This window comes from Poromitra crassiceps (genome assembly GCF_964638095.1).
Source record: "Poromitra crassiceps genome assembly, chromosome: 8".
In the NCBI taxonomy this organism is placed as follows: domain Eukaryota; kingdom Metazoa; phylum Chordata; class Actinopteri; order Beryciformes; family Melamphaidae; genus Poromitra; species Poromitra crassiceps.
In genome coordinates, this window is record NC_139629.1 from 17,300,546 (window position 1) to 17,327,916 (window position 27,371).

Below are 27,371 nucleotides of genomic sequence, written 5' to 3' on the forward strand. Positions count from 1 at the left end.
GCAATATTATCTGCTCATATTCAACCAAATGCTTCAGAACTCATTGGATGATTGTTAGTTTGTCCAATTACTTTTGGTCCCTTAAAAAGGGGGGGGCATATTTAGAAACTGTTGTAATTCCTACACTGTTCACCTGATTTAGATGTAAATACCCTCAAATTAAAGATGGAAATCTGCAGTTAAAGCACATCCTGATTGTTTAATTTCAAATCCATTGTGGTGGTGTACAGAGCCAAACTGATGAAGACTGTGTCCAATGTCCAAATATATATGGACCTGACTGTTAAGAGAAATATTTCCTTCAAAAGAAATGGCATAATAAGGTTAAGATGTGTAGTAAAACGGTGAATAACACCACTTATTCTTTCATAAAATTTGATTTTCTAAGGCACAATGGCAAGTGATAGAAATTGTAGAAAAATAGTAAATGGTAAATGGTAAATGGCCTGCATTTATATAGCGCTTTTATCCAAAGCGCTTTACAATCAGTAGGTAGTCTACATTCACCCATTCATACACCGATGGCGGCAGGCTGCCACGCAGGGTGCCTACACACCATCGGGAGCAAGGAGGGTTAAGTGTCTTGCCCAAGGACACAACGACAGCAGCTGGGAGGGAGCGGGGATCGAACCGCCAACCCTTGCGTCATTGGCCGACCCGCTCTACCTCCTGAGCTAAAGCCACTTCCACTGGGCAGCCATTGCTGACAATACGCATCATCACCACCTAAGCCCAGGGTCCCCAGGCTCCAGCGGGGCCCGGGTCGCACCCGGGGTCATTATCGGGGAAGGCGATCGGCGAGGCAGTGCGCTGGTGGTGGTGCAGCCGACCGAGGAGAAAATCCACCACTGTGGGGAACTGGTCCGAGACCTCGTTCCTCTCCTCCGGATCCTTTTCGATGTCAAACAGCATCACAGGCTTCAGTGGATCCGCCTCGGAAACATCCCACCCAGAGGCCTTGCCCTTGGCGGGCCGGGGGAACCAGACGTCACAGCCTGGAGGAGATGGGGGAGAGGGGACAATTCAGTTCAGTTCAGTTCAGTTCAGTTCATAGCCCCATATCACAAGCATGTCTCAAAGGGCTTCACATAGCAACATCATCACAGTCATATACTAAATCATATATCTATACACAACATAAAAAATAAAATAAAAACTCTCGTAACGGGACAAGCCCGTCTTTTATTGTCACACGAACACCACAATACATGCATGCGGCCACAACACACATGCTGATGGTGGCCGGTGAAAAGTGTCCTCTGCATTTAACCCATCCAGGCATGTCCTTTCCTCCGAGGGGCAGGCCAGGAGCAGTGGTCGCTCTTTCTTTCCAGCGCCCGGGGACCAACTTCGGATGTTGTCGTCACTGGTCGGATGACGACGACGATCTGATCTTCTGCATGTTTTTAGTGGGCGGGTTATATACGGAGGAACCCCCTGGGGGAGCACGGGGAGAACATGCAAACTCCACACAGAGAGAAAGGCCCTTACGACGAGATAACCCACCTGGGCAGTAGGCACTGAAGATATGGGGGGAACACAACCACAGCGCCCACAGTGTCCCAGGCGAGAATCGAACTCAGGACCTTCTAACTGTGAGGCGACAGCGCTACCGACTGCGCTAGGTTACAATTGGCATATACATACTATACATTTGACTAGATTACAGTATATACATTACAATTACAAACACAGCATATCTTTGGACTGTGCGAGGAAACCCGAGCACCCGGAGGAAACCCACGCAAACATGGGGAGAACATGCAAACTCCAGACAGAAAGGACCGAGGTGGAGATTCGAACCCACGACCTTCTCGCTGTGAGGCGACAGTCCTACCCCACTGAGCCACCGTGCCGGACACTTGAGTAAGCGGAGATAAAGGACAGATGCGTGGGCTAAATGTAACACTTTCAACCAAACGCGCCTGTACAAGGGACAGCGCGTCCGCTACCCCTCCCCTCCTCAGACTAAACATGTCATTATGGGTGAGAGGATACTGACCTGGGTAGCCAGTCAGCAGCTTCCAGTTTGAGGATCGGATGGCCGCGTGAATGGACACATTGAAGGCAGAATTGGCCCGGGAGCCTCCGCTGACCGCCGCAGCCAAAGTCAACCGACGGTCCCTGCCAGGGCCTGGGGAGAGCGGAGGAGAGGGCTGATAATGGAAGGCAGGCGTCCATCTTAAAGAACCGGGGAATCGCTGATGAAGAGGATATTGGACTACAAAACCTCCTCTATGGGTGTCGAGCAGTTAGCGGGCCTGGGACTGAAGCTCAGCGCAAACTTGGGAGTCACAGCCTGGCTATCCAGTGCAGAGTAAGGTGTGAAAATAAATATAGCGGTAAGAAAGAGCTCTTTATTTTATGTCAAATAATCAACAATGAAACGGCAGGAATGGAGCGGTTCATACAGTGGCGGGAAAAAAATCTAATAAAAAAATTACCAAAACAATGCAACCCCTGCTCTAAAAAAAAAACAGAAATAATTGCCCCCGCCAACAGAGTTGGACCTCTCAGGAAGTTATAAACAAATATGTAGAAAACTTTGTAAGGTTGGTCATGGGTTAGGGGTTAGAGTTAGGCAGGGGGTGTAGCTTCTCACTATCTTTTTCCAAGACTTTCAGTGGAAGAAGCGGCCCTAATAGAAACAGAGCTGATTGGTAATGTGATGTTTGAGGTAATTCATTGGGTAAAATGCTTGTCTAGAATTTTGAACGGGCAGATCTCACGTCTCATTCCAGGTCCAGTGATGAGAATGCTGCATCTCCTGATGTGAAACAAGTTGCTAATGTGGGTATTGAGTTCATTCCGTTTTGGTGAAAATCCGACACGTGGAACTGGCATATCTTATATATCTGGCATTGGTGGAGGTATGCGCTCTACTGAGGGCCATCTAATTCTAGGCATGGAATTTATTCAACACCCAATCCAGGGAAGTTCAGGTCTGGAAGAATTTGACCTTCAATTTGACAACAATGGTGGTAATGTGGTCGACTCCGCCAGCTTTCTATTTCTGCCAAGCACAATGAATCATTTGCCATTACTGCAGAAGTGGGAAATCTCTTGACAAGGTCAAGCTGAATGAGGAACAAGTGTCACAGTTACCAAAATGGGATGATTTCACCAGTCTTATAAAAGGCACAAGTAAACAATTAACAAAAATAATGTATTGTGCTCAAGTTAAAGGAGAAGTTCACCCAAAAATGAAAATTCTGTGATTATCTACTGACCCCCGTGCCGATGCCGTGACGTTTTTTAGTCCACAAAACATTTGTGGGGTTTCACAGCAAAACACCGTTGCAGAATTCTCCTAAACATTTCAAGTGGATGGTGACCAACTTTCACACATAGAAAAACAACAGGAGAGGGAAAGAAATATAAAATGCCTCCGTACTGCTCATCTGGTGTAATCCAAGTCCCCACAAGCCCTGAGATGCCAACTTGACTTGAAATACGTCATTTACGTTTTTATCCCCTGCCCTGGCTCCAGTGAAGATTTTGGCTAAAACAGGGTGTAACTGTAAATTATGTCTTTTCAAGTCAACTTGACATCTCTGGGCTTCTGGAGACTTGGAATATGGCAGGTGAGCAGTATGGAGCATGTATGGAGTCATTTTATTTTATTTTACAAATGTTTTCTGGACTAAAAAACTCTACCTGTCCAGGCATGGGGGTGAGTAGATAATGACTGAATTAAAATTTTTGGGGGAACTAATCCTTTAAGAACCTTTTCTTCTGTATTTATTGGACTGGGAGGGTGGGGGGAGGGGGGTGACATGTGACAAAGGTCCTGGGCCGGATTGGCACCCAGGAAGTTGCGTTAATGTGCTACACACCTTAGATCCACCAGGAGGCCCCGCGAGGTACTAAGATCTGAGGGTGTTTCGCAAACGTCTGTCACCTCGTGACACGAGCTTACCTCTGCTCTCTTACGGGAAAACGTCTTCGTGAAGCGAAACGCACATGTCTCAGAAGGGGAGACGTAGCCTTGGAGAGCATTCTCAGGTTCAGGCCGTGGTTGACCCTGGCAATATGGTCCTGATTAGACCGATTTGCAAGTAATTGCTGCCTCCTAACGCTGTCAAAAACAAGTCTTTCCTCACATTCTTTGCATATACACAAATCCCTCTTTATCTCTTCGTGAGCACAACCATCGGTCCCATCGGGGCTCATTTTATAGACCCGATTCCACAGCAAGATGACTGGTGAATTAAGACATTTCCCATTGCAGCGCTCATAGAACCACATGATAAAAGTTTTGACATTGAATGCTTCACCCAATGGCAAGTGGGCATTTTAATTTCTCTCACATGCATACGTTTAGGCTATAACAACAGCCAGACTTACAGAGCCAATATCTATATCTATATCTATATCTATATATATCTATATGGTATATATATATATATACGGTGTATATATATACATATATAGAAAGGTAACACCGGTGTTGTTCTCGACTTGACAGATTCAGGTGTGTGAAGACAACTGGGTGAGCAGGTAGGATGGTCGATGTTTTGGAGTTGTGGGAACATGAGGGTTTGATTTTGTAGCACACATACCGAGGCTTGTTCTGAAGCACTCTGGTCCTACTCTCTCTCTTGAAAAGGGGCCTCAACCAAGGGGCAACCTCCACGGCTGAAAAAGGAAGCTAATGCGTTAGTGCCTTAAAACAGCATTATTTTTAATGGCCAGCAGGGGGCGACTCCAGCGGCAGCAAAAATAAGTCAAGATTGGATGGAAATCAATGGGAGAATGAACCCGACTTCTCACTTGATTTATGACCTCAGTAAACACTTTCCTAATGAGTTGATGATCTCAATCACTAGTTTCAAGTCTTCCTCAATACAGCACAATGTTCATTTTGTCAATTAAGGTCTCATTTTTAGTACAATAGATGATAAAGCAGAGTATGCTTTGGGGCGTGATTGACAGGTCACCTGTCCAGTGATTGTGCAGCTCACCGATGATGGACCAATAGCAGGTGGCGCAGCAGCTCTGTGGGAAACCCCTGGGCCTCCCCCCAGCTGCTTCTGGCTCCCCCCCAAAAAACAAGACTGATGTAAAATAATTCAAGCAACATTTCTTGAGTTAGAGGTTGGGCTTACTTGAATATATTTAATGTGATTTAAGGTCTCACGAGATTAAGAGGTGATTAAGAGAACAAGCATCAAGGGTGCCTGCATACAATTCTTCGACGAGGAAGTGATTGATAGTCTTTGATGTGGTGCTATGATGTACAGAGACATCATAATGTCGAGAGGTTAGCACTGATACAGAGGCATTGTACAGTACAGTAAGCTACAGAGATTACATGTGTGATGAACAACAAGCGTTCAAGGAGGCAGCTGACATGGGAGGACAACAGGACAGGACATGAGAGATTGGGATTTCTGTGAGGTCAGAGGCTATCAACCAGGAACAGGATTAGATTAGATTGAGAGTAGATTTAGGGCCTATGGCCGTGTGTCCATCTAGCGTCTTTTTCCGACCGTTAAACGCTGGAAGTACGCTGGGAAGCACTGATCTCAGCGCACAATAATACAAGGAAGCAGTCTGAAACTAACGTTAGTTCAGTGCGGTAGTAGCTTAATAGCTGACAGCTAACATTAGCAAACAACACACATACAGTGATTTAGCTCAACACTCACCAGAAATATGAAGTGTCTAGCCAATCTGCTCCCACAATTGAGCCTTTATGTCTCTGTTGCGATAGTTTCTCCATATGATTAGTTGCCAGAAAAGGAGCACCCGACACCAGCGTCTTTCTGAAAAGTAAAAATATTTTCAGCTGGAAGCGCTGGGAGTCAGACGAACAAAAACGCCGGAGCGCTCTGAAAATAGACGCTGGGCGCAGCGCACTTTCTCTAGACGTCTGTGTGCGCCCGCATACACTCTCCCCCCATTGGAAACAACTGAAAAAAGACGCCGGAGCTGATGAAAAGACGCTAGATGGACACAGGCCCTATGAGTGAATTATTTGGGTCGGTATCTTTCCATGCTAGTTTCGTTTGTTGAACTGATCATAAGCGGACATGGCGGACACCTGCTGTATCTAAGTAAATATCGCCCAGCTGTGCTGCGCAATTACGCAGAGCCATTCGCAGAAAGGTTGGCCGGAGTGCTGTTGGCTATGCGTTCGCGTGCGTGTCCTGCATCCGTTTGGAGCGTCGGCCGTGCACATCCAAATCGCTATGCATACATACTAGGGATGGGCATTTCTAGCAAAAACACTATTCGAAATTCGCTGGCCAAAGTCGACTTTTAATCGAAATTCGGAAAAAAAAAAAAAAAAGTAAAAAAAAAAAAAAAAAAGTACCGTATTTTTTTTTTTTTTTTTTTTTGTGAGTGAAATGTTGCATTGTCTCCCCTGATTCTAAGTCTAAGGCTTTATTAATTAATAGAAAAAGCTTCTGCTGTGGATTTTTACCTCAAACAAGCATTGCACCACTGAAGTAAAGAACATGTTACATGACATTGACATTTTCGAAAATAAAAAACAGTTTTGACAATCATGAGTGGTTCATTCAATATTTAGTAGGCTGAGGTCTGAGTGCCAAAGGGGTGCCAAAGTCACCCCCTCTCCCTCTTCATGGGATTTCATCCGCCATTCATTTTTCCATAAACCTTGCTTAAAATGCTTATAAAAATTGTTTTACTTGCTCAAACCAAGCGATTCGACTATACTTAGAATCAGGGGAGACTATGCAACATTTCACTCATTTTCTTTTCTTTTTTTTTTCTTTTTTTTCTTTTCCGAATTTCGACTTTCAATAATAAAAGTCGACCTTGATAATAACAACGATTATTCGAAAATTCGAAATTCGATGCCCATCCCTAATACATACGCTCCAAACGGACGCAGGAAGCGTACGTCAGGAAATGCAGCCATCATGCACACGTGAACGAGTAGTTAAAAGCATGTATCTCCGCCAAGGACGTCAGCTGGTTTCCATCAGTGTTTTGACAGGCAGTGTAGCCTACAGTATGGGACAAACAAAATCAACACGCACAGGCTGACTGGATGAATGAGAGACACAGACACTACAAAGTTACACTCATTATGCAAAAATGATTTGGGGATCTAACGGTAAGCACCCCGAAATCTCTCTCTCACACACACACACATCCATTCTTATTTCAACCCTTCACATGAGGACAGGACAATGGCAGCTCCAGGCAGGACCTTCTTCGGCAGGAGAATTCACAAACAGGCTCAAGAGGAGGGAGGAGAGGGGGAGGAAGCGTGGGTTAGAGACCCAGTGAGAGCGGAGGAACAGAAGCGAGGAGAGGAGTAGAAGGGACATTCTGGCTGATTTTAAAGGCTTGGGACCACCACTCCAGGGTTTCTCTCGCCAGACAAGCGAGAAGTTCAGAGACCCTCTGTGACCCATTTAGACGGGACCCTGGTCCTCACATGTGACCCATTTAGACGGAACCCCTGTCCTCACATGTGACCCATTTAGACGGGACCCCTCTCCTCACATGTGACCCATTTAGACGGGACCCCTCTCCTCACATGTGACCCATTTAGACGGGACCCCTCTCCTCATGATGTGACCCATTTAGACGGGACCCCTCTCCTCACATGTGACCCATTTAGACGGGACCCCTCTCCTCACATGTGACCCATTTAGACGGGACCCCTCTCCTCACATGTGACCCATTTAGACGGGACCCCTCTCCTCACATGTGACCCATTTAGACGGAACCCCTCTCCTCATGATGTGACCCATTTAGACGGGACCCCTCTCCTCATGATGTGACCCATTTAGACGGGACCCCTCTCCTCACATGTGACCCATTTAGACGGGACCCCTGTCCTCACATGTGACCCATTTAGACGGGACCCCTGTCCTCACATGTGACCCATTTAGACGGGACCCCTCTCCTCATGATGTGACCCATTTAGACGGGACCCCTCTCCTCATGATGTGACCCATTTAGACGGGACCCCTCTCCTCATGATGTGACCCATTTAGACGGGACCCCTCTCCTCACATGTGACCCATTTAGACGGGACCCCTGTCCTCACATGTGACCCATTTAGACTAGGGATGGGCATTTCTAGCAAAAACACTATTCGAAATTCGCTGGCCAAAGTCGACTTTTAATCGAAATTCGAAAATAAAATAAAAAATGTAAAAAAATAAAAAATAATTTTTTTTTTTTTTTGTGAGTGAAATGTTGCATTGTCTCCCCTGATTCTAAATCTAAGGCTTTATTAATTAATAGAAAAAGCTTCTGCTGTGGATTTTTAGCTCAAACAAGCATTGCACCACTGAAGTAAAGAACATGTTACATGACATTGACATTTTCGAAAATAAAAAACAGTTTTGACAATCATGAGTGGTTCATTAAATATTTAGTAGGCTCAGGTCTGAGTGCCAAAGGGGTGCCAAAGTCACCCCCTCTCCCTCTTCATGGGATTTCATCCGCCATTCATTTTTCCATAAACCTTGCTTAAAATGCTTATAAAATGGTTTTACTTGCTCAAACCAAGCGATTCGACTATACTTAGAATCAGGGGAGACAATGCAACATTTCACTCAAAAAAAAAAGGATGCCCATCCCTAATTTAGACGGGACCCCTCTCCTCACATGTGACCCATTTAGACGGGACCCCTCTCCTCACATGTGACCCATTTAGACGGGACCCCTCTCCTCACATGTGACCCATTTAGACGGGACCCCTCTCCTCACATTGAGAGCAAAGGAGAGGGAGTTTGAAAAGTCATTTGAGAAAATTAACCCAAAGAAGCAGGAAGAATGGCCGAGAGAAAGAGAGAAGAAAAGTAGAGAACTGGGTTTCAAAAGGAGGTTGGGTTAAATAGGAAAGAAAGAACGACAGGGACCAAGAAAGAAAAAGGGAATGTCAGCGTGGAATGTGCCAAAGAAAGCTGGTTGTCACCATGGTGGCAAATGTTTTATACTAAATAATAAAACATTAGGTGGAAGTGTTGCAAGGCGCCGCTGTTCTTCTTATCTTCCAAATGATTGAACAGTCAACTTTGAGGATAATTTGAGGATTACAGGCTCAAGCTGTTAGACGTTAATGTATCGGAGTGTCGTTTCATGACAAATGTACTGCATCAGTGTTTGGACTCGCCTGGCCCAAACGGATGTATTTATTCAAACAAAATCAGGGCTCTCTAAATCCCTCCACTCTGACTCCAGTCAGACTCCACTCTGACTCCAGTTAGAAGAACATGATCAGGCCAGATAAGGTGGCGGCATAATCCTCCACGTTAGTGATTTTCCTCTTTGATCTTCATGTCTACAAATCAAGCCCCGACCGTCGGTTCTGAAAAAATGAAGCCAACACCAAAAACTGCAGTTCCTTTAATGGTCACTTGAGGCTGGCTCCAACAGGGAGTCATTCCCCATTAATCGCCATGTTAAAAGCCCATGTTTACAGCAGAAATAAACATGTTTACAGCCTGGTTAAAAATACGTAACCACAATTTAGCTCCCAACTGGACAGGCTGTTTGCTGCCCACTTCTACTAACTTTTCAACCAGCTAAAATGCGGTCACAACATTGTGTCACAAATTTGTTTAATCTTACTTGATCTTACTAATATAATAGGGCAGGTGGCGGCACACATGAACAGAGGGCGACAACCCACATGAACACAATCAACATCCTCCATCCTGACATCATCAGTGATGTCATAGACATTGTGACATCATCAGTTGTGACATGATCAGTGATGTGACAGACATCAACAGTGATCACAATCAACATCCACCATTCTATGACATCATAGGGATCATCAGTGATGTCAGACATTGTGACATCATGAGTGATGTCAGATTTGTGACATCATCAGTAATGTCGTCATAGACAATGTAAAACTTAAACAGTCTCAAGGAGGCCAGACGATGGCTTCCGCCCCTGTAAATCTGTAAATCAGATAAGAGTATGTCATGAAAAATGTCATTAAGTTACAATTACACTACTCTGCATAAGCTTTTACTTTGAAAATCTGGATACACGCCGGTCAGCCGAAGCCAACGCCTACTATGCCCCACTCTGTCTCTGATTGGCTTAGCCTGATAGTCTTATCCAGAGCTACTCTGGTCTTATCCAATACGAACCAGCCCAGAAACAAAGGGTACGTGTACTGTCCAATCAGAGGCAGAGTAGGACAGCAAATGCCTCGCTGAAATAAAAACATTATTTGCGAGCGGAGTGGGTCGCATCATGTGTGCATGAAAAGAAAAAAGAATCTACTCCTTGAGGATGCTGGCGTCTGCGGCCGATATGACTGGATTTCAGAGGCTGTAATGGATATGACTGTATTTCAGAGGCTGTAATGGATATGACTATTTCAGAGGCTGTAATGGATATGACTATTTCAGAGGCTGTAATGGATATGACTATTTCAGAGGCTGTAATGGATATGACTATTTCAGAGGCTGTAATGGATATGACTATTTCAGAGGCTGTAATGGATATGACTATTTCAGAGGCTGTAATGGATATGACTGTATTTCAGAGGCTGTAGTGGATATGACTGTATTTCAGAGGCTGTAATGGATATGACTGTATTTCAGAGGCTGTAGTGGATATGACTGTATTTCAGAGGCTGTAATGGATATGACTGTATTTCAGAGGCTGGAATGGATATGACTGTATTTCAGAGGCTGTAATGGATATGACTGTATTTCAGAGGCTGTAATGGATATGACTATTTCAGAGGCTGTAATGGATATGACTGTATTTCAGAGGCTGTAATGGATATGACTGTATTTCAGAGGCTGTAATGGGCTGGTTGTTAAAGGCAGAGTGAAGATCCCTGCTTTGAAACTAGAAGACGTCCTAAGGCATCCATATACTGTACCAATCTTCTCATCCATATACTGTACCAATCTTCTCATGCTAGCATGAACGGGACTAAATCATACTCCAAAGTAAGGCAACATTTTGGCGAGAGGAAGATCTGAAATTTGGGTTGCGACTCAATGGCTAAGGGAAATATGGGTCGTGAGGCTAGACCAGTTGAGAACCACTAGTTTAAGGCACTTCCGTGTTTGCTTCACTTTCCAGCGCAGGAGGCTGCTTCTTGTATGAAACACCCTTGTACCAGTTATGAGGCCTAATCAAGCAACAAAAACAAAGAAACACTTTGAACCAACCATCTTCCAACAGATTTCAAGAGTGAAAGCAAACTGCTTTTTCCATCATGTCGACATTGTGAAGCGTGTTGAGACTGTAGCTGTGATTAAGGGCTATGAAAATAAACTTCCCTGGACTTAATAGCAATTAGTGTATTTGAACACATGGCGGCTTTCCTTTGGATCCACTAATTCTCCTCCAAAGTACTAGAAAGCAGGTCAAGTCGCATTCCCTGGCATAGCCCAGCTTCCTCTAAATCACCAAAATGTCTTTCTGCATTACAGAGCAAATCTTAGACGTGACGACACTGCATAGAGGCGGTTTTAACAGAATTGTGTTGCTAGGGAACCGTTTGGAACCTAGCTGATGTCCTGTCAGTTATTGTACTAGCAAACACTGCAACAGGAAGCAAACTGGGGGAAGGGGGGTTAGAATGTTTATGTTGTGGAGTTGAAACCGTCTATAAGCTGAGCTGCCTGGTCTGCCAGAACTTCATGAAACAAGCGCCATGTGTTCAAATCTAAATACGTGCTCGGTGCGTGCATGAGAAGTGAGAGAATTACATTTTTCAACACAAAATGAATATGTGAAGAAATAAAGACGGAGTAGAAACAGACAGTAAAGCAGCGCAGTGGGACATACGTACATAAAGGTGTCTGGAGGTGGACATTCCTCAACCAAATCAATCGACTACAGGCCAGAATTGAAAACCATAAGCCTGAAACGTTGGAGAAGAGATACGGCAGCCCCCCCCCCCAAAAAAAATCCACCGCTGTGCAACTGGGTGAAGAGAACACAATATAAGCGGCCGCACAGTCAGGAGCACTGGCCTCCAACCAGGGCCCCAGCACCTCCTCTGAGATGCTCCAACCAGGGCCCCAGCACCTCCTCCAGATGCTCCAACCAGGGCCCCAGCACCTCCTCTGAGATGCTCCAACCAGGGCCCCAGCACCTCCTCTGAGATGCTCCAACCAGGGCCCCAGCACCTCCTCCAGATGCTCCAACCAGGGCCCCAGCACCTCCTCTGAGATGCTCCAACCAGGGCCCCAGCACCTCCTCTGAGATGCTCCAACCAGGGCCCCAGCACCTCCTCTGAGATGCTCCAACCAGGGCCCCAGCACCTCCTCTGAGATGCTCCAACCAGGGCCCCAGCACCTCCTCTGAGATGCTCCAACCAGGGCCCCAGCACCTCCTCTGAGATGCTCCAACCAGGGCCCCAGCACCTCCTCTGAGATGCTCCAACCAGGGCCCCAGCACCTCCTCTGAGATGCTCCAACCAGGGCCCCAGCACCTCCTCTGAGATGCTCCAACCAGGGCCCCAGCACCTCCTCTGAGATGCTCCAACCAGGGCCCCAGCACCTCCTCTGAGATGCTCCAACCAGGGCCCCAGCACCTCCTCTGAGATGCTCCAACCAGGGCCCCAGCACCTCCTCTGAGATGCTCCAACCAGGGCCCCAGCACCTCCTCTGAGATGCTCCAACCAGGGCCCCAGCACCTCCTCCAGATGCTCCAACCAGGGCCCCAGCACCTCCTCTGAGATGCTCCAACCAGGGCCCCAGCACCTCCTCCAGATGCTCCAACCAGGGCCCCAGCACCTCCTCTGAGATGGAAGTGCTTTGGTCCACCTAATATTAAGTGGTTTAGACAAGAATGAGAGAAGTAAGAAAGGAGTGGGGCACTCACATTACATTACATTACGTCATTTGGCAGACGCTTTTATCCAAAGCGACTTACAATAACACATTTTTGTCAGCAATAGAGCAATCCACTATGTAACACAGTCTATGATAACTACAACTTCTGAAGGAACAGTGGTACAAGTTAGGGTTAGTTTTTTTTTTTTTTTCTTTTTTTACAGAGAGAAAGAAGTTAGATCAAGAAGGGCCCAGATGGAGCCTGAAAAGGTGTGTCTTTAGTCTTTTCCGAAAGATCGGCAGTGATTCGGCCGTCCTGACCGAAGGTGGAAGCTCATTCCACCATTGAGGTGCCAGGGACGAGAAGAGTCGCCAAACGGGATGAGCGACTTTTGAGCCCCCGTAGTGAAGGAGGGGCGAGGCGTCCTGCACTGGTGGAGGAGCGGAGGGAACGGTGAGAGATTTGGAGCCTGACCATAGATTGTAAGTACTGTAAGGTCTGGTGTACTGCCCTGTAAGCCAGAACTAGGGTTTTGAATTGAATGGTCACAAGACCCGTTTCCTGCAAACGTCCCTTCAATGAGTTTAAAGCGTGCACACACACCCTGTCACCAAACGTCCACCGGCTCACATTTCAACGGTGTTGACTGACTGAGTGTCAACACTGACTGATTACAGTTTCAGCCGTGCATCAGCATTCCTCAGATCAAAACAGGTGTAATTTATAGCAAAACACATCCATTCTAAAAAAAGAAAAGAAAAATTACAGTATTTAATCACTAAGGCTTAAAGTCGAGCTGAACCCAAAAATGACTTTTCTTTTCTTTTAGTTCAAATACCTGGGTATCAGTGCACCTATTTAATGATGTATGCAAAAGAAAAATCACAAAAATCGAATTCCTTTAGTTTTTCACACTTTTTCACATCAAAAGTTCATTTTTCAAGATTTCATTGATGATAACACTAATCTACAGTTTGCTGACGTCACCTAGTACTATCAAATTTCAACCCCATTTCAACCAATCATATCACGACATGCAGCTGTCAATCAAATCTTCATTTCAGGATCATTTTCTCTTCCAAATGAAGTAGAAAATGGCGCCTAGTGCCTGTCATCTGGCAGAATTCCTATCCCATAAACGAACTACTAACTTGGCCAATTGCATGAAACATGAACAAAAAACAAAAACTATAATCTCTAAGAATGCAAAGAAATGTAACTGGCTCGTTAAAACGCGCATTCCAGGAATATCGTATTTACAGAAATAGCGTAAAAGGCACGCGCTTGAGAGCATGGTAGTCAGGGGGCTCCCCTCTGAGATTTCAGGCGGGCGGGCACCACCCATGCATCGGATTGTCCGCTCGCTCCGCACGAAGCAAGTGGCTGCCTAGTACTCCGTGGATCCCACTCGCGTAGCACGACAACACGCTGAATCCAACTCGATTTGGGGGTGGAACACGCCATGATTGACCAATGCCAAAGCCAGTCGACAGAATTGTCAAATCAAATCATCGACACGTATATGGTCCGCCTCTCAATTTGTTTTCAGTCTCCGACGCTCGTGCTATTGCATCCGCCTCCGGTTCACTTCGACTTTAACTAAAAACCTGGATACTTAACTTATCCATAAGGTGCCCTCTAGAAAATCATTCTAAAATCTAAAACGTCCTCAAACCTGAGGGATAGTGTATAAAGCAGGGGTGCCCAATAGGTAGATCACGATCTACGGCCCTGGTCAGACCTGGTATTAACATGTGTCTTGGGTGATCCGATCACAAGTGGAGATCATGGACCATCAATAAGTAGCTTGCCAAAGAAAGGAAGAAGAAAACATGCATAAAGTAAATCCCAGTCATATATAGCTAACTCAGTATCTACAGTATTTAACATTACATTATTAAATAATGTTAAATAAAAAATATAATATTGTTAAAATGTGCTAAACTTGTACTTGGGGAGGTACAAAGGGAAAAGGAGTAGTTTGCGACTAGTTTTATTTTTTGTAAGTAGCTCTCATCCTACAAAAAGGTTTGGGCACCTCTGTTAGAAAGTATCTTTGCTGTAAGGGAGAACAACGCAGATACTGCATCAGGTCTTAATGGAATGAAAACAAGTTTAATTCTAATATGAGACAGACACTATGTAAAAAGTGGCTTAGGTTCTCGCCAGTGTCTCCTTGTATAAAACTAGAACTCAAAATTAGTGCATGAAAGGATTAGTCGATTAGTTAACTGACAGAAAGTTGATCGTTTACTATGTTGATAATCGATTAATCATTTTAGTCATTTATCAAGCAACCAAACATTTGCCGTTTCATAAATGCAAAGGTTTACTTGCGTTTCTCCGTTTCATATCATTATCAAATGAATACTTGGCTTTTTTTGGATTGGACCCCAACAGCGGGGCCAGCCCGATAAATGCAAATGTCTAGCTGACTGATGAAGTTTCACCATTGGTTGGCTGTGGCATGTGAAACACCATACACAGTCCAGCCATATACGGTACTAGGTTTTGACGGGTTTTTTTTTGGGTGGCTCCTGGTCAGATATTGTATAGACTAATTGTCTAATTGATTAATTGGGGGGGGGGGGGGGGGGGTTGAACTAAAAGACATTTGATTACAAAATTAAATCTTGAAGAAGGAATTGCCTGTATGCACTGGAAACATGCAATGGTAAACTTGAAGAAACCATTTCTTCCTCAGAGTGTACACATACATACATTTTGTAACGTGACCTTTCAAGTGACACCAAAATAACAGACTCCCACTGATAATACGAGGGGCGCCATGTGAGCCTGACCAGACAAAGACTAACCTTCCAGATCCTTCATCCACACCTAATGCACTCAAACAGCCTTCAAGCACTCAGAATAAACACCGAGTGGACGCCTAGGGCACTGCAGCTATTCTTAGCTCCCCCAGTCTTCAGTTGGGTCAATTGGATTTACACTGACCTCTGTTGACAAATACCTGCTCATACAATGGCCCTTTGATACGTGTGCCCACACTGTGACCCTATTAGCACAATGCGATTATATATTAGTGGTGTTCATGGACAAAAAGCCGTTCTTCACACCGTAAGTGAATTAGCAATGCTATGCTATCAAGTAGTGTGTGGGAAATCTTTCTGTTTGTGTATCTGTGTGAGAGAGACAAAGAGGGGGAAGGAGAAGAAGCAAGCAGAGAGGAGAGGGAGGCAGGAGATCCATCACATGCTAACATGCCTTATCTACTTGAAGGCCCAGACACTCCAAACTGACGTCAAAGAGCTAGCGGGAGACTGCTGCGTCGCCTCACGTCGCTACTCTTTTCCTTGTGGAAGAAGAAAGAAAGACGTGGAGGCAAAAGAAAAGGAGAAACCACACTACTGTAAATGGGTGATATCATACAGCAGGGCTATTCAACTATATTGTTCAGGGGGCCACATTGTCAGAAAGCTAAGCTATTATTATCATCAGCGCCACCACATCTTACAATTTTTGATTTGACTAGATTTAAAAAGTCGCCTAGTCATAGCCTCATGGTCCACGTTTTGATATTTTTTTGTAATGATATTTTTCTTTTCAGACAGAAAAAAAAGAAAAGAAGTTACACATCAAAATCAATCCACAGATGAAAAACAGAAACAGGACTTGATTTTTATCTGCTGATGAAGCACTCTGTGTCATCGAGAGAGGCGGGCAGAGAGACAGAAGGGAGGGAGAGAGAGAGAGAGAGAGAGAGAGAGGAGATTATTTTCTACCCCCCACCAGAACTGGTCCGCGGGCCGGTGTGGCCGGTGTGACAGCGACAGGCTCAAGGGGCTTTCCTGAAGGCCACCTCGTCGTGAAAATATTCATGTATTGAAATGATCAGATGAGTTGAACTTGAACAATGAGAAGAACATTTTGTGCGCCCCCTGTCTTCCCGTGCACCGATTCGCTTAACCAGCTGACGAGCCAATCAGGGTGGTTTCAACAGATCATTGGCCCGATGGTGTGTCTTGCGGCTTTGACACAGCACAGACTGAAGCTCACCTATCAGACCTTCCCAGGGCCGCTCCACCTCAGACCACGTTTACACATCGTTTACTGCCAGCTGAAACATGAGCATGTTATTATTATTATTATTATTATTATTATTATTATTATTTGGCCAGTGGGGCTGAAGTATTGATTCCATGTTTCCAAAGCAGTTTCACTGCAGAGTGTAAGAATAAAGCAGATCAGCCCCACTACTAGTATTAATAAAATGACGCAATGCAACTTTCCAATGCAAGTTGATTTGCATTGCAAAGTGAAGTGATCTCACTCTATTGGCAGGAATGTTCACTCGTTTTAAGACTAAACATGAGGAGAAATGATTGCCACAATGAATATATGATAATGACGGGATTTCTCAGGCTCCATCAGTACAGTGAAAGCACGCACGCACGCGCGCACACACACACACACACACACACACACACACACACACACACACACACACACACACACACACAGAATAAGGGAATCAGGGAGCTGGAAGATGACTTCCACTCCTTCCAAACCCACAAAGCAGATCCTGTGTAGGGACAGCATTTTGCTGAGTATGAGTCCCAGCAGATAGAAACACCAGAGAAGAGCCTTGTCTATGTTCCTTATTCTCAACCTTTTTCATATCAAGGACCCCTCATTTAGTTCCCAATAGGGGACATTAACCCCCATTTGATGAGATTTTGGTCTCTTTTGGTCCCAAATCTGAGAATATGTGTATTGTTAGATCTGATTTGTTCAGAATTCCATAACTACCGTATGTGCACTGTAGGTGGAGACATAACACAGCCATTAGTCTACATTCTCTATAATGTTCACTTCTTGTAAATTAAGTAATGGTGAAATTCAACAAGTCATCGATTTGCTGGGGGCCCAGTAGGACTCCCTGTAGGTCAGGACCCCTGGTGGTCACCGGACCACACTTTGAGAACCACTGGTCTATATGAGTGGTTCTCAAACTTTTTCACGTCAGACCCCTAAACTGACACAAATTAGACCACGGACCTCCATTTGATTTTGTCCCAGGGTCACGCATCTGATAGGATCTTCGCTTTGAGATGTTTTATTACAGAAAGTGTATGAAAACCATGACCAAAATAATCATACATTCTGTCATTGTGTTACTTATGGTTGGAAGTAGAGATGAAACTATATGAAAATTTCATCACGATTATAGTCACGAAAATTATCACGGTTAACAGTATTATTACAGTATTGTTAAAATGTGCTGAAAATGTTCAAAGAGTACTAATACACACTCAGAAATCATTTCATTTCAAGTTTTATATTGAAAACTCAGACCCAAAAAGGACTGATACACTCACTGAAATCGAGGCTGCGCGTCTGCATCTGGGAGACGGTTGCCAACTTTGGTTGACGATGGACAGTATTTACCATGTTTTTCAAAACGTACGGTTATCGTAAGGAATTTTACCACGGTTATCATTAAAACCCGTTACCGTTTCATCCCTAGTTGTGATTATAGTGAAAATAATTGATTCCCCTCTTTGCTGGGGCTGGGGGGTCCCACACCCCACTTTGAGAAGCGCTATATAGTGTATATAATATGAAGTGATGTGGGTAAACTTACATGGAGCGATGTCGACATAGAGAGGGTCAATGTTGTGCAGCAGCTCCAGTCTGGGCGAGGCTAAACCTTTGCTGGAAGACAAAAGCATCACGCCTAGTTACTCTTAAACGTATAGAGACACAGAAAATACACTCACATGTACACCCCCCCCCCCCAGCAAAACACACACACACACACACACACACACACACACACACACACACACACACACACACACACACACACACACAGTAGAATCCACTGGGAGCTGTAAATGGAAACCGCCTGTTGTTCAGCAGGCAGGCAGTCATATGGCTCGACCGCAGTCCACCGCCGAGAGAACCCAGCGCTCTCTCTGACCACAGTGTCTGATAACACAACGAGAATAACTCCCGCTTTCTCCTCCCTGGCTACTGGTGCCTGCACAGGCCTTCTCCTCCCTGGCTACTGGTGCCTGCTTGCACAGGCCTTCTCCTCCCTGGCTACTGGTGCCTGCTTGCACAGGCCTTCTCCTCCCTGGCTACTGGTGCCTGCTTGCACAGGCCTTCTCCTCCCTGGCTACTGGTGCCTGCTTGCACAGGCCTTCTCCTCCCTGGCTACTGGTGCCTGCCTGCACAGGCCTTCTCCTCCCTGGCTACTGGTGCCTGCTTGCACAGGCCTTCTCCTCCCTGGCTACTGGTGCCTGCACAGGCCTTCTCCTCCCTGGCTACTGGTGCTTGCACAGGCCTTCTCCTCCCTGGCTACTGGTGCCTGCTTGCACAGGCCTTCTCCTCCCTGGCTACTGGTGCCTGCCTGCACAGGCCTTCTCCTCCCTGGCTACTGGTGCCTGCTTGCACAGGCCTTCTCCTCCCTGGCTACTGGTGCCTGCACAGGCCTTCTCCTCCCTGGCTACTGGTGCCTGCCTGCACAGGCCTTCTCCTCCCTGGCTACTGGTGCCTGCTTGCACAGGCCTTCTCCTCCCTGGCTACTGGTGCTTGCACAGGCCTTCTCCTCCCTGGCTACTGGTGCCTGCTTGCACAGGCCTTCTCCTCCCTGGCTACTGGTGCCTGCACAGGCCTTCTCCTCCCTGGCTACTGGTGCCTGCACAGGCCTTCTCCTCCCTGGCTACTGGTGCCTGCTTGCACAGGCCTTCTCCTCCCTGGCTACTGGTGCCTGCTTGCACAGGCCTTCTCCTCCCTGGCTACTGGTGCCTGCTTGCACAGGCCTTCTCCTCCCTGGCTACTGGTGCCTGCACAGGCCTTCTCCTCCCTGGCTACTGGTGCCTGCCTGCACAGGCCTTCTCCTCCCTGGCTACTGGTGCCTGCCTGCACAGGCCTTCTCCTCCCTGGCTACTGGTGCCTGCCTGCACAGGCCTTCTCCTCCCTGGCTACTGGTGCCTGCTTGCACAGGCCTTCTCCTCCCTGGCTACTGGTGCCTGCACAGGCCTTCTCCTCCCTGGCTACTGGTACCTGCCTGCACAGGCCTTCTCCTCCCTGGCTACTGGTGCCTGCCTGCACAGGCCTTCTCCTCCCTGGCTACTGGTGCCTGCTTGCACAGGCCTTCTCCTCCCTGGCTACTGGTGCCTGCACAGGCCTCCTCCTCCCTGGCTACTGGTGCCTACACAGGCCTTCTCCTCCCTGGCTACTGGTGCCTGCCTGCACAGGCCTTCTCCTCCCTGGCTACTGGTGCCTGCTTGCACAGGCCTTCTCCTCCCTGGCTACTGGTGCCTGCTTGCACAGGCCTTCTCCTCCCTGGCTACTGGTGCCTGCCTGCACAGGCCTTCTCCTCCCTGGCTACTGGTGCCTGCCTGCACAGGCCTTCTCCTCCCTGGCTACTGGTGCTTGCACAGGCCTTCTCCTCCCTGGCTACTGGTGCCTGCCTGCACAGGCCTTCTCCTCCCTGGCTACTGGTGCCTGCTTGCACAGGCCTTCTCCTCCCTGGCTACTGGTGCCTGCCTGCACAGGCCTTCTCCTCCCTGGCTACTGGTGCCTGCCTGCACAGGCCTTCTCCTCCCTGGCTACTGGTGCCTGCCTGCACAGGCCTTCTCCTCCCTGGCTACTGGTGCCTGCTTGCACAGGCCTTCTCCTCCCTGGCTACTGGTGCCTGCTTGCACAGGCCTTCTCCTCCCTGGCTACTGGTGCCTGCCTGCACAGGCCTTCTCCTCCCTGGCTACTGGTGCCTGCCTGCACAGGCCTTCTCCTCCCTGGCTACTGGTGCTTGCACAGGCCTTCTCCTCCCTGGCTACTGGTGCCTGCCTGCACAGGCCTTCTTCTCCCTGGCTACTGGTGCCTGTCTGCACAGGCCTTCTCCTCCCTGGCTACTGGTGCCTGAACAGGCCTTTCCCTCCCTGGCTACTGGTGCCTGCCTGCACAGGCCTTCTCCTCCCTGGCTGCTGGTGCCTGAACAGGCCTTTCCCTCCCTGGCTACTGGTGCCTGCCTGCACAGGCCTTCTCCTCCCTGGCTGCTTGTGCCTGCCTGCACAGGCCTTCTCCTCCCTGGCTACTGGTGCCTGAACAGGCCTTTCCCTCCCTGGCTACTGGTGCCTGAACAGGCCTTTCCCTCCCTGGCTGCTGGTGCCTGCACAGGCCTTCTCCTCCCTGGCTACTGGTGCCTGAACAGGCCTTTCCCTCCCTGGCTACTGGTGCCTGAACAGGCCTTTCCCTCCCTGGCTGCTGGTGCCTGCACAGGCCTTCTCCTCCCTGGCTACTGGTGCCTGAACAGGCCTTTCCCTCCCTGGCTACTGGTGCCTGAACAGGCCTTTCACTCCCTGGCTGCTGGTGCCTGCACAGGCCTTCTCCTCCCTGGCTACTGGTGCCTGAACAGGCCTTTCCCTCCCTGGCTGCTGGTGCCTGCACAGGCCTTCTCCTCCCTGGCTACTGGTGCCTGAACAGGCCTTTCCCTCCCTGGCTACTGGTGCCTGAACAGGCCTTTCACTCCCTGGCTGCTGGTGCCTGCACAGGCCTTCTCCTCCCTGGCTACTGGTGCCTGAACAGGCCTTTCCCTCCCTGGCTACTGGTGCCTGAACAGGCCTTTCCCTCCCTGGCTGCTTGTGCCTGCCTGCACAGGCCTTCTCCTCCCTGGCTGCTTGTGCCTGCCTGCACAGGCCTTCTCCTCCCTGGCTGCTGGTGCCTGCCTGCACGGGCCTTCTCCTCCCTGGCTGCTGGTGCCTGCCTGCACGGGCCTTCTCCTCCCAATTAAAACAGACCAAATCTGTAAAGCAGGTTGTAAACAAACAGCCGTTTGTGCCGTCGTCAGGGTCACGCAGGGCCGGGGGACTAACGCAATACATGTATGTAAAATACAAAATATGAGTATTCTTATACAGTTACACTTTAAATTGGTGGTATTCTGAAATACAGTCACTGTCTTAAAGACAGTGATTATAGAAGATTACTTCAAGGGATTACTTTGTTTTGTTTTATTTGCTGTAAAATTCATATGAGGCACGCATTTCCCATAAACAGATTTAACAATTTTTGTGCGAGCGACCCCCACACAAGCACGTGCAAGAGATTTTTTGAAGTATTCCAAAAGTAATAGTAATCCAAAGCATTTAGAATACATTACTTAATTTGAGTAATCTAATGGAATACGCTACAAATTACATTTTAGGGCATGCATTCAGAAAATCTGTAGTGGAATATGTTTTCCAAGTAATCCCCCCACCCCCCCGACACTGGGGTCACACTGCTGCCACACGCCGGCTGTATCGCACACCGGGCAGAGCTACAGTCGGCGGTCAGCTGACACGCGTCGGCCAATCGAGTGAAGTGGAGGCTGTGAGTGGTAGTTTGTGGTCCGGGCTAAGCCATGGTTTTCTGCTGCAAGGCCTCAATTTCAGCTCCTTCACTGTGTCCACATTTAGTTGACACATAATGATGTGTCATTCAGACAGGACGCAGTGACAGCCTGTGTGGGACGACACGACACCCAGGTGATAGACAGTGTCTCTGCAGTCATCAAACAGCTATAGGGGTGAGGCTAAACCAGTTCCTCACAGGTCAGGAACACAGCAGCATCAAGCAGGAGGTCACTGGAGCACACGGTGACTGACGGGTCATCTTATTTGCTGCAGATCAACAAATCACTGAAGTTTCGACAGTACAGTGTCTTCTACAGACTCTGAAGAACAAATGAAGACTTTTAAAGATGACGCATGGCAATATATCATATTTCACAAATGCCAAGTATCGCAATATTTTGTGAAATAAACTGTCAATAGCATGCAACATTTATGACACGTTTTTATGACAGTGTTGGTCTGCAACAAATACAAATGATTAAAGTGAGATGAACAGACTGGAAACTTGATCTTTTTAGATAAAAAAGGATTTTTTTTCCTTTTGGGGACATAATTTGCAGATGAAAAAAAAGGTAGTAAATTGCAATATCACAATGTTTTTAAATCATAATAAGATTGTATTGTGACTTAAGTATCGTGATAATATTGTATCGTGGGGACTCTGATGATTCCCACCCCTACAAACAGCTTCATATGACTTGTTGAATTGTTTAATTGTGCTGTTAAAAGTTCTCGAAAACAGTGGCTCTTAATCCTGGTCCTTGCAGGGGGGGAAATCAACTACACATCTTTCAATATATATTATGTATAACATAACTGCTTGTGATAACTTCTCATCAGGTACAGTATGTATTTATGAAAGGATATTAGAGCTGCAACAATTAATCATTTAGTCATCAGCTACTAAATTATAATTGGTTTGAGTTTACTACAAACTCCACTTTTAGTACTTCATTACCCTTATTCAGCTTTTTGATACTTTTTGTACTGAGAACTTGCAGTTTAAGTTTGATACTTTTTCCAACCTTCATAACGAGATCCTATGGAGCCAGCCTTGAGTGTGTGATGTCACAATTCACTGAGTATACAGGCTGCCCTTTTTTTAATAGCTAAATTCACAACTACACGCGTATATTCTACGTCAAACCCTTCAGCTACTGAACTCACAGCGTTAAAATAGAAACAATGTGATTTAGTTTCCCAACCTGTCGCAGCAAACAGAGGGCATCAAATTGGTCCTCAAGATGGTGGCTACAGCAAAAACATTCCCTGAGTGCAACTCATGAACAAACCAAACAACTAATGGATGAACTGATCAAATAATCAACACACTAATCGACAATGAAAATAATGGTTAGTTACGTCCCTAAAAGATGTGTTAAACCTAATTGACAAGCCTTCATACAGTAGTTCTCCTTAGAGACAGAGGAAGGGATGGACACAGGATAAGTGGAAAGAGAGAGAAAGGGAATGACTGATGGAATTTCCTTGTCTTTGAGTTGCCATTGCCACCGTAACAAAGGGCTTATTGAGGGGACCAGGGGTTCCTATGAGGAAAAGACACTCAGGCTCAGGGAGAGTGTGGAGAGCGGAGCGGGAGAGGAGAGAGCAGCCTGTGGAGAGAGGACAGGAGAGGAGAGAGCAGCCTGTGGAGAGAGGACAGGAGAGGAGAGAGCAGCCTGTGGAGAGAGGACAGGAGAGGAGAGAGCAGCCTGTGGAGAGAGGACAGGAGAGGAGAGAGCAGCCTGTGGAGAGAGGACAGGAGAGGAGAGAGCAGCCTGTGGAGAGAGGACAGGAGAGGAGAGAGCAGCCTGTGGAGAGAGGACAGGAGAGGAGAGAGGAGCGGGAGAGGAGAGAGCAGCCTGTGGAGAGAGGACAGGAGAGGAGAGAGCAGCCTGTGGAGAGAGGACAGGAGAGGAGAGAGCAGCCTGTGGAGAGAGGACAGGAGAGGAGAGAGCAGCCTGTGGAGAGAGGACAGGAGAGGAGAGAGGACAGGAGAGGAGAGAGGACAGGAGAGGAGAGAGCAGCCTGTGGAGAGAGGACAGGAGAGGAGAGAGCAGCCTGTGGAGAGAGGACAGGAGAGGAGAGAGCAGCCTGTGGAGAGAGGACAGGAGAGGAGAGAGCAGCCTGTCAAACTCTAGAGCTGGTATCACTCACAAGACAAAAGGCAGGCCTCGGGGCAAACCTGCCACCCAAGAAACGCTTTCATCTGGGAACATTCAAGGCCCGACTTCTGTGTTAAACCCAGTGGGAAAACGAGGGTTTTCCTATGAAGACGCGGAAGTAGCTGGAAAAGCTGTAGTTCCTCGAAAGGGCCACTTGAGGCTGGGTGCAGTAGGCATTCACCCCATGTTAAAATGTGCAAACAGCATTAAACATCTTTGCAGTATGGGGCAAAACGCAGTTTTGGTCTATATAGCTAATTTCACCTTTTCACAACAACTGTAGGGGGGCAATTTTTTATATAACTTGCCCGTTTGGAGTAAGAAAGGGGGAGATAGAAAGGGGGATGATTGACAAATCGCCTGTCCAGTGATCCCGCAGCCTGCTGATGACGGACCAATAGCAGGCGGAGTTGCGGCTCTGGGAAACCACCACGTGAGCTGCGCAAGGACCCCAAGATGGCGACAGATAACACTTTGCTGCAAAACGTGAGACCAAAAAATAGTGGATGGGTTTGTCATATTATTTAGGTCAGTGGTTAAACCCATATAGAGAGCCGCAGGGATGACGTATTTTTGTAGGCTGAATGCGGAAGTCCCGAACTTCCTGGTTCCACACTGTTTCTGTCTATGGGATTTTTGAATGGGTTTTTGGCGATATGCTTCAAATAATGTCTGTGGGCAACGCAAGTTTAATCAAACGCGAACCAAGGTTCAGCGGGATAATCTTCACACATGAGGACCACTTTCATGAGTTTTGTAGCGTAAATGCGAGCCCTAGAAGTAAAATGCTCGAGCTAAGCTAATCCTGAACTACACACTGTCGCATAGACCCCTTATACAGCTTGTCAACATTGAGCTGCGCGCGCAACGTGTAGGCAGAAAACCCTCAGCCCAGCATTCACAGACAGTAAAAAAGCCCCGCTGTCAGGACTGCTCTATGCCCATCTGCAACACACAGTTATATTTTAGTTTTAAAATGCAGTTCTCGGCTTACTACCACAGCTTGTCGCCTAGTGATAAGCAATGTTATGCATCAAAATTAACGTTGTTTAATGGGATATGTCTTACAGACCCATACGCACTGGCGCTGTCAATTGGCCAAGCCTAGTCATACATATCGTGCATTCCTTTATAACTGGGGATAGCGTAGATAATTATTCTGTAACTTGCAAAGATATATTGTTATGTTGATAATGCACACAACTCAATAATGACATTATGTAACGTTACTTGGTCGTTAACTAACCGAGCGATGTGGCTGAGCAGCCTACAGTTTCAGGCAGCTTACCTGATTATGAAATGAGCACTACAAAGTCGGGCATTTTTAATGATGTCCTCGTTCCAATCAGTTCAACTCAATAATGACATTATTTAACGTTACTTGGTTGTTAACTAACCGAGCGATGTGGCTGTTACTAGCAGCCTACTACAGTTTACCTGATATGAAATGAGCGAGCACTGCAAAGTCGGGCATTTTTAACGATTTCCTCTTTCGGCTTGCAACCAAAGACACCTACAGTTAGCATTAAAAGCAGTATGAGTTGACGGGATTCGGTAAAACTTTAGTCCTTGCTTTGTTGATAGTGTAACAGACTGTTCAGTGTTGTGTTGTGTTCTATTGCGTGTGTGCGAGGCTGTGTATGTTCCCTCTAGTTGCGGAACAGGATATGTGGGGAGAAGCTTGTATAACGTTACAGCCTGGCTCTATCGTTTATTATTTTATTAACCAAGTGTGAATAGGCGGACCCGAATACTCTGCTACAATAGCTTTCCAATTCTGGCATCGCACTGCACAACACGAAGACATGTCTTGCTGGAATAGTTTCACAGGCACTGGAAAACTACTTGAAAGGGCTGCGCGGAGTCTGTCTTTCTGCCTCCGTCTTGCGCATCTGACGCTGTTTGTTGTCATTGTGACGTAGGCGTATAAGGGGTCTATAGGCTTCACGTCACGTCAGCACTCAACCTGGACTGTTGTTGATGTGTGCACTGATTACCTCGGGCTGAACGGGGCTGAACCCCGGGCTGAACCAGGTGAGGGAAAGAGAATTTCCGTGTTCGCCCTTTGAAGTGGTGACGTTATTGACGTATATATCCACATCGACTCAGCAGTGTAGTCTCATTTAGCCGTTTGCTAGCTAGCCGCCCGTTTAACGGCATGTAAAAGCTTCAAAACTCATAAAAGTGGTCTTCATGTGTGAAGATGATGTTACTAAACACTGGTTCGCGTTTGATTAAGCCAGCGTTGCCCAGAGAGATTATTAGAAGCATCGCGCCAAAAACCCATTCAAAACTCCCATAGGCGAAAACTGTATGGAACCAGGGGCGTTAGCATCGATGATTTCCGGACTCGTTACTGCGGCTCTCTATTCTTGCCTTCTGTCTTCTCCAGTCACGCCCCCTGCTCACCTGGTCACGCCCCCTGCTCACCTGTTCACGCCCCCTGCTCACCTGTTCACGCCCCCTGCTCACCTGTTCACGCCCCCTGCTCACCTGATGCTATTCCACACGTTAAAGCCGTCCAGCGGCTTGGTGCCATTGATGCTCCCCCCCGCCAGGCCGACCAGCGTGGGCAGCCAATCAGAGATGTGGATGAGGCCGCGGCTGACGGTCCCGGGTCGCTTCAGGAGCGGGCCGGCCACCAAGCCCACCCCCCTGACCCCGCCCTCCCACAGGGACCACTTCCTGCCTCTCAGCGGCCAGTTACTGCCCCCGCACAGCGTCTGGCCACCGTTATCTGTCAAACAACCACAGGGAGAGAATGGAGTTACTCTACAGGAAAGGGTCAATTGGAGCAGGTTAAAGGATACATAACTGGCAAACAATCGCTAATTCTCCATCATCAGTAAAAAAAAAAAAATAGTGTTTCAGATGTGTATCTGCTCTCTGGTTAATGTAAAGAGGAAGTATATCAGGTTCTTTAAATTGACTTCCAGAAGAAAACAAGCAAACAGCAGGTTTATGTTGTAATGTAAACACTCCTCTCTCTCTCTTCAAATGTTCAGTGCTTTGCTACTAAGCTGTTTTAGTTTTTAGTTCAAAGGACTGCAGCCCGTACAACCAGTAATACAATCTACTTTTAGTG

At 47.1% G+C, this 27,371-nt stretch overlaps 1 protein-coding gene across 1 annotated transcript in view; it reads right to left on the reverse strand.

Annotated features, from left to right (window-relative positions):
* Positions 1–227: 227 nt before the first annotated feature.
* arsb (arylsulfatase B) overlaps positions 228–27,371 on the reverse strand; it is a 36,299-nt gene continuing 9,155 nt past the window's right edge. Inside the window, exons 5-8 of the mRNA XM_083641524.1 lie at positions 26,780–27,023; positions 18,362–18,432; positions 2,003–2,134; positions 228–995 (exon numbers count right to left, since the gene is read on the reverse strand). Coding sequence (XP_083497650.1) covers positions 727–995; positions 2,003–2,134; positions 18,362–18,432; positions 26,780–27,023 — 716 coding nt within the window. The 3' untranslated portion in view covers positions 228–726. The remainder of the gene's footprint in view (positions 996–2,002; positions 2,135–18,361; positions 18,433–26,779; positions 27,024–27,371) is intronic.